General features: G+C 39.2%; 1 protein-coding gene across 1 annotated transcript in view; it reads left to right on the top strand.

The window, feature by feature from the left end:
* rnf213b (ring finger protein 213b) overlaps window positions 1-12,166 on the top strand; it is a 31,877-nt gene that overhangs the window by 7,936 nt on the left and 11,775 nt on the right. The window contains exons 17-36 of the mRNA XM_084134774.1: window positions 673-1,295; window positions 1,386-1,545; window positions 1,636-1,853; window positions 2,153-2,296; window positions 2,488-2,640; window positions 2,823-3,999; window positions 4,318-4,502; window positions 4,634-4,783; window positions 4,904-8,803; window positions 8,887-9,023; window positions 9,128-9,226; window positions 9,385-9,518; window positions 9,600-9,716; window positions 10,129-10,178; window positions 10,286-10,442; window positions 10,525-10,660; window positions 11,017-11,205; window positions 11,306-11,439; window positions 11,583-11,758; window positions 11,866-12,069. Coding sequence (XP_083990900.1) covers window positions 673-1,295; window positions 1,386-1,545; window positions 1,636-1,853; window positions 2,153-2,296; window positions 2,488-2,640; window positions 2,823-3,999; window positions 4,318-4,502; window positions 4,634-4,783; window positions 4,904-8,803; window positions 8,887-9,023; window positions 9,128-9,226; window positions 9,385-9,518; window positions 9,600-9,716; window positions 10,129-10,178; window positions 10,286-10,442; window positions 10,525-10,660; window positions 11,017-11,205; window positions 11,306-11,439; window positions 11,583-11,758; window positions 11,866-12,069 — 8,243 coding nt within the window. The remainder of the gene's footprint in view (window positions 1-672; window positions 1,296-1,385; window positions 1,546-1,635; window positions 1,854-2,152; window positions 2,297-2,487; window positions 2,641-2,822; window positions 4,000-4,317; window positions 4,503-4,633; window positions 4,784-4,903; window positions 8,804-8,886; window positions 9,024-9,127; window positions 9,227-9,384; window positions 9,519-9,599; window positions 9,717-10,128; window positions 10,179-10,285; window positions 10,443-10,524; window positions 10,661-11,016; window positions 11,206-11,305; window positions 11,440-11,582; window positions 11,759-11,865; window positions 12,070-12,166) is intronic.

Genomic DNA, 12,166 nt, shown 5'->3' on the forward strand with positions numbered 1-12,166 from the left:
CACATACTTTAACTAGTACATTTTCCATTTATCATAAAAACTATTTCTAATACATAAGTACTTCCTACTCTAAATTAGTCAATACATACATTTCATGCAAGTAAGTAGTTTTCTTAATAACAGTAAAATCACACAATACATATATTGTTCAGCATCAATAACAGGGTTACATACATCTATTTAAGCAAAAGCATTATTATTATTTAGGTTACATCAATTCAAAGTAAATCAAGCATTAATCAAGGCAGTATAATTGCAAAATCATCCTCTACATTAACAATATATATATATATATATTCTCTTCACAAAATTGTACACAAATTTGTTGTTATTTCTTTCTATCACAATCTAAAGCTGTCAATAAAGTTAAAAAAAAATCATGATTAATCTCATGATTTCTTAGCAGTCCTTAGATAGCAGAATGAGATAATATCAGATCCAGTAAATGTGTTTACTTACACTAATTGCATTACACACACACACATATATATATATATATATATATATATATATATATATATATAAAAAATACTATTGTGAAAAAAAAAACATATTTATCTCAAATGTTTTGTGGACCCCAGTTTGAAATCCCCTGCCAAGACTTTTATGAAGCTCTCTGAAGATTTTTATAATAACATTTTGTTTTCCATTCCTGCCATGTGGGCACATCAGTACCGGAGGTTTCTTCCCTTGAAGACATGGTCAAAACCAACCTTCAGGCAGAACCACTGCACAAACTGGTTGAAGTGCAAACATATTTCTCCAAAGACGATATCAACAAAAACAACACAAGGCAAGTGTTATTCTACACTTCTAATCTGCAAGTCCAAAAAATGGCACGGGAGATGTATGAAGTGAAAACCAGCAACATTCTTCTATGTTTATGGCGAGAAAAGGCAACAGAATATTTAATGCCTGGTCCTCAGCTTTTGTCACTAGACTTTACAGAAGTCCATGAAAGAATCTGGAGGCCTTGTCTTACTGACTTCCTTAACCTTGGCAAACGGATTGCAATTGGAGAAACTTGTTTTAAAGAGGTGGACCAGGCTTTGCGCTGGTGTGAGGATCGGGGTGAAGGAGATCGTCTAAAGAAAGAGTTTACTTTGATGGCCACTATGCTGAAAAGCCATCATTTTGAGCCACCAGATGAGAACTGGCCAGAGTATCGTCTCAATCAGATTCAGGAATATAGACGCCTTCATCATGCTGCGGAATCTGCTGAGGTCATACTGAAAATTAAAGATAGGTTGGGATTGCAAGGAGACTTCAGTCAAATACATTGCCTGACTCAAGTGGTAAGAGACCAATCTTTATTGTGATCACATTAAATTTAGCATGTATGTGTTTTTGTTTAGATTTGTGAACATGTTTTGTTTTATGTATAGAGAGATGACTCATTCAAACAAAACACTCTGGGTTCGCTGAGTGATGATCTCATCAGCGCCAGGCAAAACCTGGCAGATGTCAAACGCCAGCACACAGCCTGTCTGAAGGCATTCTTGGAAAGTGATACTCTGATTAAATGGGTCAAAATGCAAATTCTAAGTAAGATTTTCCAGATTTATCTATTTTATACTGTGGAAAAATTCTTCATATTCAATACATTTTTGTCAATTTACTTCTTATTTCATCCAGGTTTAAGGGACCTGAAAGTTTTTATGGAACTGGCCACAATTTCTGCTGGAGAGAATGATGCAGACATTGATAGGCTAGCCAGTTTTGAAACTGCTGTGATGGGCTATGGCCCATTGATTTACTCACTATCAGAAAATGCAGGATTTGAAGAGTTCATGGACCATGCTAAGCAAGTATGGGACACCCTAGACAAAGATAAGAAACTCCTGGATAAACTGGTTAGTTTCTGTAAACACCTAATTCATAAATATGAATCTTATGATAGATTGCTTGATAAGTTTGCTTTGGATAAAAGTGTCTGGTAAATGAGTAAATGTACACCTTTTTTATTTTATTTTCTACTATAATAATTATTATAAATGGTTCTGTACGCCTCTATTCTTCCAATGAATATGTGCCGAATTATGCAAATTTTTAATGCAATTTAAAACTGGCAAGTCACTATCATGAAACATGTCAATACATGCTTTTAATGAAGTGTTGACGATATATCTATATCTATAAATCTTGTATACAGATAGACTCTGCTCGGTGGTTGGATTGGCTAAAAGGTTTAAGGGAGACTCATGGCTCTGTAGAGCAATCATCTTTGTCCCTGGCCTCAGCTATCAACACTGGAGGCGTGTATCATGTGGGCTGGCCTGAAGATTTCAATGGGAAAGTGAGTAGACACTAGTATAAAAATGTTAAATGCCTAAAACACAAATGCTCTGTGGATTAAAATCAGACTTTTACCTCTTCCATAAAAAGCTTTCTTAAATCAATGGTAATATTCTACTAAACCGACATTCTGTAGAATATTTGAGTTTGTGAGCATCCGTTTGGTAACAAAAAGTTGTGATATGTTTATAGACAGGTTTGGAGAATGTCTTTCATGTAAAAGTGACGAAGAACGAACAAGCAAAGACATACAATCTTAATGAACTCTTAGAGCTGCAGAATAAGCTCATGTTGATGTCATCTAAAGGGGAGCATGGAAGGGATCAAGTCAACAAGTTTACTCAGGTTTGGTCCATTATCACCATTGTCCACCAACATTTTGCAAAAAATATTAAACTAACAATGTCTGAAAACATAAATTCCCAATAAAAGACCAGATACAATCATCTCTCTATTTGCAACTCTTTTTTTTTTTAAGGAAATGAAAGTTTGTTTTGTCGAGACTTACCTCTGTTTTCATCCTGTAGGTTTTTGAAGGAGTTCAGAGGATGGGCCACATCCTTCTGCAGTTGCGCACATCGGGTAATATGCTCTTCCGAAACTGGGGAGCACAGATAACATGCAACCACCAAGATCAACCCTGCATTCAAGTTAGCTTTTCCCTTTTAAGCAAGTGTGTTGAATATCGGGGTGAGGTTACAGAGGAGCTTCAAAAGCTGTGTCGCTCCCTGGAGGACTTCCATAAAGAGTGGTGTAGCCACTTGACTAAGATGCGCTCTCAGTACTACGCACTGAATCACTACACTTCAGAGCAAGTGGTCTATCTTTGCGAATGGATCAACGGTGTCACTATCAGAAGGAAACCTGTGCCACAACATATGTGGCATCTTTTGACTCCTATTAAATCAGATTGCACCCTAAATGAGATCAGAGAGGCCTTTGAAAAAGCAACTGAGACTGAATCTATGTTTCAATGTGACACCGCAGAGGAATCGGAACAGAATAGTGAATTTGGCCTGCCTTTACTACACGTTGGAATGGAATGCTTGGAGGACCTGTGGCAGCAATTTAAGGAGAACATGTCCAGATTCCTTATCCACCAAGTGGATGTTGAAACACTTGGGCGGTTTCTCTCCAATCTCTCTGACATGAATCAAATGCACATCAAACGCAAGATTCCTCCGATTATACAAGAGGGAAGGCCGAACCTTGTCCAATGCTCTGACACGGAACTGATTAGCACCACTCTGTCTTTTTATGCGGAGAGTCCACAGCAGCCTCTTCCAACAACTGATGAGGTATTAATGTGCCAGGAGGAGACAACTAAAGAGGAGGTGGAGATCTTCCTCCGCCGATGCCTATTACAGGGTACTGCAAACGGTCATAAGAAGATTTACACTCTAGTCAATCCAGGATCACTGACCTATGATGTGAGTGTGGCTCTGGTGGAATACTTTGAGACACATGAACGGTGTGCTGGGCCTCATTACCGTCTAGTGATGGTCTGTCCTGTAAACCAGGATAGATATATTCCTTCCTTCTTCAGCAACTATAAGGTGCAAACTGGTATGAATATATCTGCAGAAAGAATGAAAAATTATATTCGCCATCACTTCCATATACCGTCTAAGCTGGTCACAAACTCAGAAGTCTATCCAGAGCAACTCTCTGTCTGGATGATTGCATCTGAACGTCCAGCTGTTGGTAAGCATTGGATATATTATATAAGTCAACATGAAATAAAAAATGTACTCTTACTTTCTTAACACATGTTCTAGGTATCATCAAATTGTAATAGTTTGCTTCATCGTTGCTTCTGAAGCTATTTTGATTTCTGGCTGATATTCCCTCCAAATATGTGCTATAAAAAATTGTGGAACAAAAATGTATTTCCACATTGTGGAAATAAAAAGGGTTGTGTTTTATCTTGGCTTTAAATATGGTGATAATATTCTCTTGTAGACAAGACTAGAGATGCTGACACTCTTCTTTCTTTGGAATTTCTCCCTACACTTGTTGCAGGAAAGTCTCTCTATGTCAAGCGTCTTTTTGAGCAGTTCAGAAGAGAAGTTCCAACAGCCACTTTTCAAACAATCAGACTCATCGAGCCTTACGTTGACATGCATGGATTTGTCCAAACTCTGTCTGAGAGACTAGATCCACTGAGAGAGCAGGACCCTTTGCTGTTGCACATTGATGCTGCAGCCGTATGTTTTTCAAAAAATATCTTAATCATTTTAGCTATCATAGCGTGCACTATTATATACTATTTTTTGGTGTCTCACTGCATTTCCTTTTACATTTTGGATTGCTATTAATGGATTTCTTGACTCTACAGGTGCGTCATGGCTTGGAGGAATTCGTATTCAAATTGCTAATTCTAGGATGTCTTAGTGACAGCAAGGGAACTATATGGAGGAGAAATGCAGCTCACTTAGTGGCAATTGAAGTACTTCAGCAGGGTCAAAAGAGTAAAACCCAAAAGGAGGTAGAATGTTTGCTTTGTAATTTTTTTTCTCAGTTTTATTAACTTTTTGCTCCTTGAGTCATAATTAAAACGTTTTGATTGTGGGACTAACCTGGAATTCTGCATTTCTTTGTTTTACAGACAACCCATGGGTTTTTGAATGCACTGCCTACTATCTTCTGCAGACCCCCTAAAGACATCAAGGATTTGGAGATCTTGAGAAAAAAAGGGGTGTACACATCCTTGGATCCACTGATGGATAATGGAGAGTTTAAAAGTGAAGACATTCAGAGACCCTACCAATACCTAAAGAGGTTCAACAGGAATTTCAACTTGGATCACTTCAACTATCAAGCTCATTCTGTAGAAGGTGATCCAGTTGACTGTCTCCAACATCTTTTGTCAAACTATGGCTTGAAGGACCCATCATGGGCAGAATTAAAGCACTTTACTTGGTTTCTTAACCTGCAGCTTAAAGACTGTGAGAATTCCTTGTTCTGTGATCCAGACTTCCTTGCTGACAATTTAAGTGGCTTTAAGGGCTTCATAGTAAAGTTCATGATTCACATGGCTCGAGACTTTGCCTCTCCTTCCATTGACATCTCTGACCAGAGCCCCTCCTTTTTCTCTGAGAATGAAGATGAGGAAGACATCCTATCTATTCGAAAACAATGGGAAAATGAATCTCACCCATACATCTTTTTCAATGCAGATCATTCCACCATGTCTTTCTTAGGATTCCACGTAAAGAAAAATGGGACAATTCTTAATGCAGTCGATTCAAAAAGTGGCAAAGTGTTAATGGAAAATGTGATGACACAAGACCTGTTTACAGACATTGAGCGACAAAGAATTAACCTTTCTGAGGACTTTGATGACCTGTCCAGAGAAGACAAGATACGAAGAATTTCCTTTGTTGTTGGTGCCAAAAAAGGCTGGGTAAAAGGACAGTTTGATCCAGATCCAACGTATGAACTCACTACTGACAATGTTATGAAGATGTTGGCTATTCATATGAGATTCAGATGTGAGATTCCTGTGATCATCATGGGAGAAACTGGCTGTGGGAAAACGCGGCTTGTGCGCTTTCTCTGTGATCTGCAACGTGAAGGCAGAAATGTTGAAAACATGAAATTAGTCAAAGTTCATGGAGGTACTACTTCTGACATCATCTATAGGAAGGTGCGGGAAGCAGAAGAACTTGCTCAGAACAATTGGCAAAATTATAAACTCGACACCGTTTTGTTTTTTGATGAAGCCAACACAACCGAAGCAATCTTTGCCATTAAGGAAGTGCTATGTGACAAAACTGTACAGGGATACCCTCTGAAGAAAAACTCTGGCCTGAAAATAATTGCTGCTTGCAATCCATACAGGAGACACACACCCAAAATGGTTGATCGCTTGGAGCAAGCTGGTTTAGGATACAGAGTGAAAGCTGAGGAAACTGAGGATCGCCTTGGTAAAGTTCCCATGAGACAGCTTGTGTACCGTGTTCACCCGTTACCCCCTAGCATGGTGCCTCTGGTATGGGATTTTGGACAGTTAAGTGATTCAGCTGAACTCTCTTACATTCGTCAGATTGTGCAAAAACAAATGAGAGATCATGGATTGCCCCTAGCATGCCAGCATGTGATCACAGAAGTTTTGGCTGCCTCTCAGAAATATATGCGCAGCCAAGCAGATGAATGCAGCTTCGTAAGCCTTAGGGATGTGGAGAGATCAATGGGGGTCCTGGTTTGGTTTTACAACCACAGAGATGATTTTTTTCCAAGTTTCCGCTTGATTGAAATTAAGCAGATGATCTTGAAATGCTTGGTGCTTGCAGTCGGTGTTTGCTATTACCCATCACTTGAAGACAAAAGTCCATACCTACAGACTATCAGCAAATACTTTCCTGATGAGTTTAACTCTAAAGAGTCACTGGAGCTGGAGATAGCTTCATGCCAAGACTTCTTTCTTAGGAAGATCCAAACAAGAAAAACGATTGCCAAAAATCTGGCTTTGAAAGAGAATGTCTTCCTTATGGTGGTCTGCATTGAGTTGAGAATCCCACTCTTTCTGGTTGGCAAGCCAGGGAGCTCAAAATCTCTTGCTAAGACTGTCGTAGCAGATGCAATGCAGCGCCAGGCCTCTCACTGTGACTTATTCAAGAAACTCAAGGAGGTTCACATGGTGTCCTTTCAGTGCAGTCCTCACTCAAGCCCAGAAGGAATCATTGGTACCTTCCGGAACTGTGCCCGGTTCCAAAAGGATAAGAACTTAGAAGAGTATGTGTCAGTAGTTGTACTGGATGAAATAGGACTTGCAGAGGACTCTCCTCAGATGCCATTAAAGACATTGCATCCTCTTCTAGAGGATGGATGCATAGACAGTGACAACCCACAACCATACATGAAGGTTGGATTTGTTGGAATCTCAAACTGGGCTCTCGATCCAGCAAAAATGAACAGGGGTATTTTTGTGTCCCGTTGGGACCCAAGTGAAAAAGACTTAGTTGAGACAGCTGAAGGTATCTGCGAATCCTCATCAACCGTTCTTCTCAAAATCAAGCACCTTCTGCCAAAATTGGCAAAAGGCTTCCTAAACATCTGTGAAACTGACAGTGAGCAGTTCTTTGGACTCCGAGATTATTATAGCTTGATAAAAATGCTTTTTGCAACAGTCAGCGATTCAGATCAAGAGCCATGTGACAGTGAGTTGGCAGAGGCTGTGTTGAGAAACTTCAGTGGACAAAGGGAGGATTTTGATCCACTTGATTATTTCTTGGAAATCTTCCAAAACATTCAAGATGTCCAAAGGCCAAGTACATTGACAATGATTGAAAAAAGTCTTAACCACCACAGTGACAAAGAATGTCGATACCTTCTTTTGCTTACAACTAACAATGCTGCCTTACACATAATCCAACACCATATTTTCTCCAAGGAGAACTATACATGCCCAGAAATTGTCTTTGGATCAGGATTTCCCAAAGACCAGGAGTATGCCCAGATATGCCGCAATGTGAGTAGAATAAAGGCATGCATGGAGACAGGTCGAACGGTCATCCTTTTGAATCTCCTTAATCTATATGAAAGCTTGTATGATGCTTTGAATCAATACTATGTGTACTTCAGTGGACAGCAGTATGTTGATTTGGGACTTGGTTCACATAGAGTAAAGTGTCGAGTTCACAGAGACTTCAGACTAGTTGTGGTGGAAGACCAGGAAAAAGTCTACAGAAAGTTTCCTGTTCCTCTTAAAAACAGACTGGAGAAACACAAAGTTGACAGAAGTACAGATTTGACTCCTTGGCAGCACAGAGTTTTGGGAAAACTCAAACAGTGGGTGCAAGAGTTCTCAAAAGTTCAGCAGTCTGAATCTACTGAAGCAGATTTCAGCTCATCAGATGCCTTTGTTGGTTTCCATGGCGATGCTTGTGCCAGTGCACTCCTGCAGGCTTTAGAGAAAATACAAAAATTGGGCCACGATAAAGCTACTCAAAATGATGAACTCCAATGCATTCCCATTTACAAGAATGAAATCAATGAACCAAGTGAAGAGGGATCTAACATTAATGTGGCCATGGACATATGCATGAAAAGAGAGGAAACTGTGGCTCATCACATTGATGAAGATATAACAGAGTCTCAAGAGGAAATTAACAAATTTCTTGATGAGGCACAAGGAGATGCCTCAATGGAAGTTGACAATAAGGTTCATGAAGAAATTGTGACTCTTGGAGATGATTTTGGTCTTGTGAAAATGGATGAAGATCCTGTTGATGTTGAAGCAAGAGACAGCATGGAGTCAATCAAAACCATAGAGTCAAACAAAACCATGGATGAGGAAGAGGAGGCCTATGAAACTGCCAAAAGCTTTCTCTTGAATTGTTCCACACCAGACTCCGTACTTAGGTTGAAGTATTCCGAATTCGGAAATCAGGAGAAAAACACACTTCAGAGAATGTATTTCCATCAGCAAAGCCATCAGTCTCTCAGAGACCTATTAGAAAACCATCTGAACAAAACCGATAAGGACAAGAGCAAATTCTTAGAGGTAATGTTTTACAGATGACAGACAATAGATGCACTTTTCCTCATACTTTTAAGAGACTTAACAATGCTCATGTTTTCTGCTAGGTAACCACATTCTCTAATCTTCTCACTGGAGCTGATGTGAGAAATCTTGCTCCAGCCTTGGGTTTGTCCACCGAGCGGCTTCTTCTGCTCTCTTTACACCAATTTGACACAGAAGTTTCTTTTTGCAGCAAGATACGGTTAATTTGAATTTTTTATTTATTATATATTTAATTTATTCAGTACCTTTCACTTTAGTAACAAATGGTCAACAATTTGTTGTACGTTATCTCTTTTTCCACAGGTTATTCCTGAAGGAATCTGGGCTGTCTCTACACATTCTCTTGGTTCAGATGGACATGGAAGAGTCATTGTGCAAAAATGAACTTATTGCTTCAGCGAAGTGAGTCTTTTGATGTTGGTGGCTAAAAAACAATGAAATCTCTGAGAAAGACTTTTAGAAAAAAGTGGATTACGTTACTCACATTTTACAGTATACTTGCATCAGATTTCAGTTTAGTAACAGTCCGTACATTTCATCTTTCATTCCTCTTACCTCAGGTACTGTACCATGAATGAAATATTATCCTTAAAGTCGGATGAATGCAATGTCTATACTGTGTTCATAACAAAGCTCTCCCGAATTGGGGAGCAATGTACAACAAGTGGCAACAAGTACATTGGCTTTCAAGGAGGTAAGTGGAACTATTTTGGTAGGTGAAACGTGTTTAGATATTATTGTAAAATAACATGTATCTTTATCTTTTTTACTAAAGGAGTTTGGCTGTCTGTTCATATTGATGACCTCAGAGATTCTGATGACATGAGCTTAAATCTTAATGCTTTTTGTGGAATACCTATAAGTAAACTCATCTCTCAGACAATCCAGTCAGGTATGTAAGGACCAAATGCTGCCTGCAATTTTTACATCCACTAATTGCTAAAATTGGAGAAATGAGTCAAATATTTTTTAGATTTATTAGTGGTTCTGGCTAAGGCAACAATATATTTTTAAACAATCCCCTAACACTTAATATTAAACTCAACAAGCATGAATTATCCCTCAAATTGTGCAACTTATTAAGGAGAAGTGTAAGTGGTTGGTCTTACAGTTTCGACCTGGTAGATGATAAAAATCCTATAGACTTGCACTGAAGAAGAGACCCAAGCCATATCAAGGGTCTATAAACACCCATGACAGTATCATTGTGGCAAGCTTTGCCCAAGCAAGCACCATTAATATTTTATTTTTAAAAAATCGGAAAACCTTTGACAAGATGCAAGAAAAACAATATTCTTTTACAGATGTCAAGCAATCCGAAGAAATGGATACAAGTGGACCAGAAATTGAGAGGGTAAAATCCTTTAAGCTTGCAACAGATAAGTTTAAACATATACGTCGATGTGCCATATGGGAAGAAATTGCATTATTCTGACTACAACATAATTCATTTGTTGTCAGGGAGATTCAGTACATCTACACAGTTTGTCCCTAATAAGAGCCTGCACACAGAAAGCTGCTTCATTGCTGAGAGATATAGGCAAAAAAACCTCCAGGAGTATGGAGCGCATGAACATATTGCTTGGCCTTCTGGGAGGTGACCCTGGGCGGATAGGAGGTCAGTTTGCGCCCCCTAGAAACTAGAAACTGTCAGAAATTATTAGCTTGAGTTACAACTATTTGTTTATATACATTTACAGTACGGTTCCAGGAAGTGTTGCTAAGGAGGCTGGAGTTTGCACTGATGCGGAAGGAGGAGCTGGTTCATAATCCAGAAGACTGGGCTTATAAAGTGGCAAAGAACCATAAAGCTCTGCAGGAAGGTGGAACACTTCGGTACTGCAGTATTATAATGCAACTAGCATTAACAATCTATCATCTATATATCCCAGATGGTCAAAAACAGCCGATGCTCAGGGCCAATTATATATTATGTCAATCAAAAGGCGGTAGATAAAAATCTCAGACAGTTAAAACTTGTGGGGAGAAAATAACGGTAACTACTTTGAACTGTTAAAAAATGACTAGAATTATGATTTGGAAGCTTTGCATATCTAGCATTTCACAAAGCAAAAATGCCTTTAAAATAATCTCAAGCTTCATCCCTACTAAGTTTATTCTACTGAATGATCAGCCATAGATTAGAGATAACTAACAATTAGCGAGCAAAACATTTCTGTGTTTGTGTTCAGGCACACTTTGTGGCGCTGTCTACAGGGTTTTTTGACCCCAGTGTTGGCCCAAGTGTTAGAAGTGTTAGACAGAGGCTGCAACTTGAACCTACTGTATGGAGAAGGGCTCAGTGAGGGTCTGTCTCAGTTCTGGCTGGATATCTTTGAAGATCAACAGCTCCTTGACCTAACTCTCTTTCAAAATGAAAGGTATCTTCAATGCATGAAACCTGCTTATGATTAAATGCGGCATTCAATTAGTTTTAAATATCTGACTTTAACTGATAAGGTGGATTTTTACGTCTTTTAGCACTCCAGAACAGGAGATTAATGTGCAGTGTCAGCTGTTTGTTGGAGAAGTGGAACGACGCTGTGCTGCTCCTTTTAGCTGGCGGATAAAAGCATACTGCCAGAGTTTGTGGGAGGAATCAGAGTTTGTGCGAGGTGAGTTCTCTTGCTTTGTGTTTGGCTAAAGTTGGCCTGTTAGCTAACCAGATACCACATACACTTGTACTTAAAACACCTTTATCTTTGGAATGCAAAGTCATGCAAAACTTTATACTTAATGCTATTTCATTTTCTCTCAGGCACTGAGAAAGACAGCAAAGCAAGGATTCTACAGTTTGTTAGTGCTGTATCAGACAGTGGACTGGGCAGCTATATTCAGAAACTCTCAGAGGGAGAGAAAGTTCATTTGGGTCAGCGTTACTTGACTGATCATGTTCTTTTGTCATTCAAAGTCCGCTCTGAGGAAGAGCTTTGGGTGAGATACAAATGTTTTGTCTTTATGGCAACAAATTTAGTTTCACATGACTCTCGTTTTAATGTAGGGGTCTTTGGGTGTGTGTATGTATTATTATTTTTTTGCAGGTCTTTCGTACTGCAGTGCTGGGTTGTGTGTTTGCTCTGCAAATGGAGATGTCAGTAACTCCTGAGCTCTCTCCATCATGGATCCTTGCAGCAGCCCAAATCTACGCCCCACGCATGGACACATTATCACATACCCTTCAGCTCAACCCTCAGCTGGTTCAAATCATCCAACGAGAAAGATCAAAAAGAGAAAGCCCTGAAATGGTGAGGAGCAGGAGTGTAGCATGGATTTTCATGTTGATTTAGGATTGTTTATGCTAGTCTGGTTATGCTGTTCATCAGCAAAACTTAGTTAGTTGGT

The sequence above is a fragment of the Abramis brama genome (assembly GCF_963993115.1).
Source record: "Abramis brama genome assembly, chromosome: 14".
NCBI classification, from domain to species: domain Eukaryota; kingdom Metazoa; phylum Chordata; class Actinopteri; order Cypriniformes; family Leuciscidae; genus Abramis; species Abramis brama.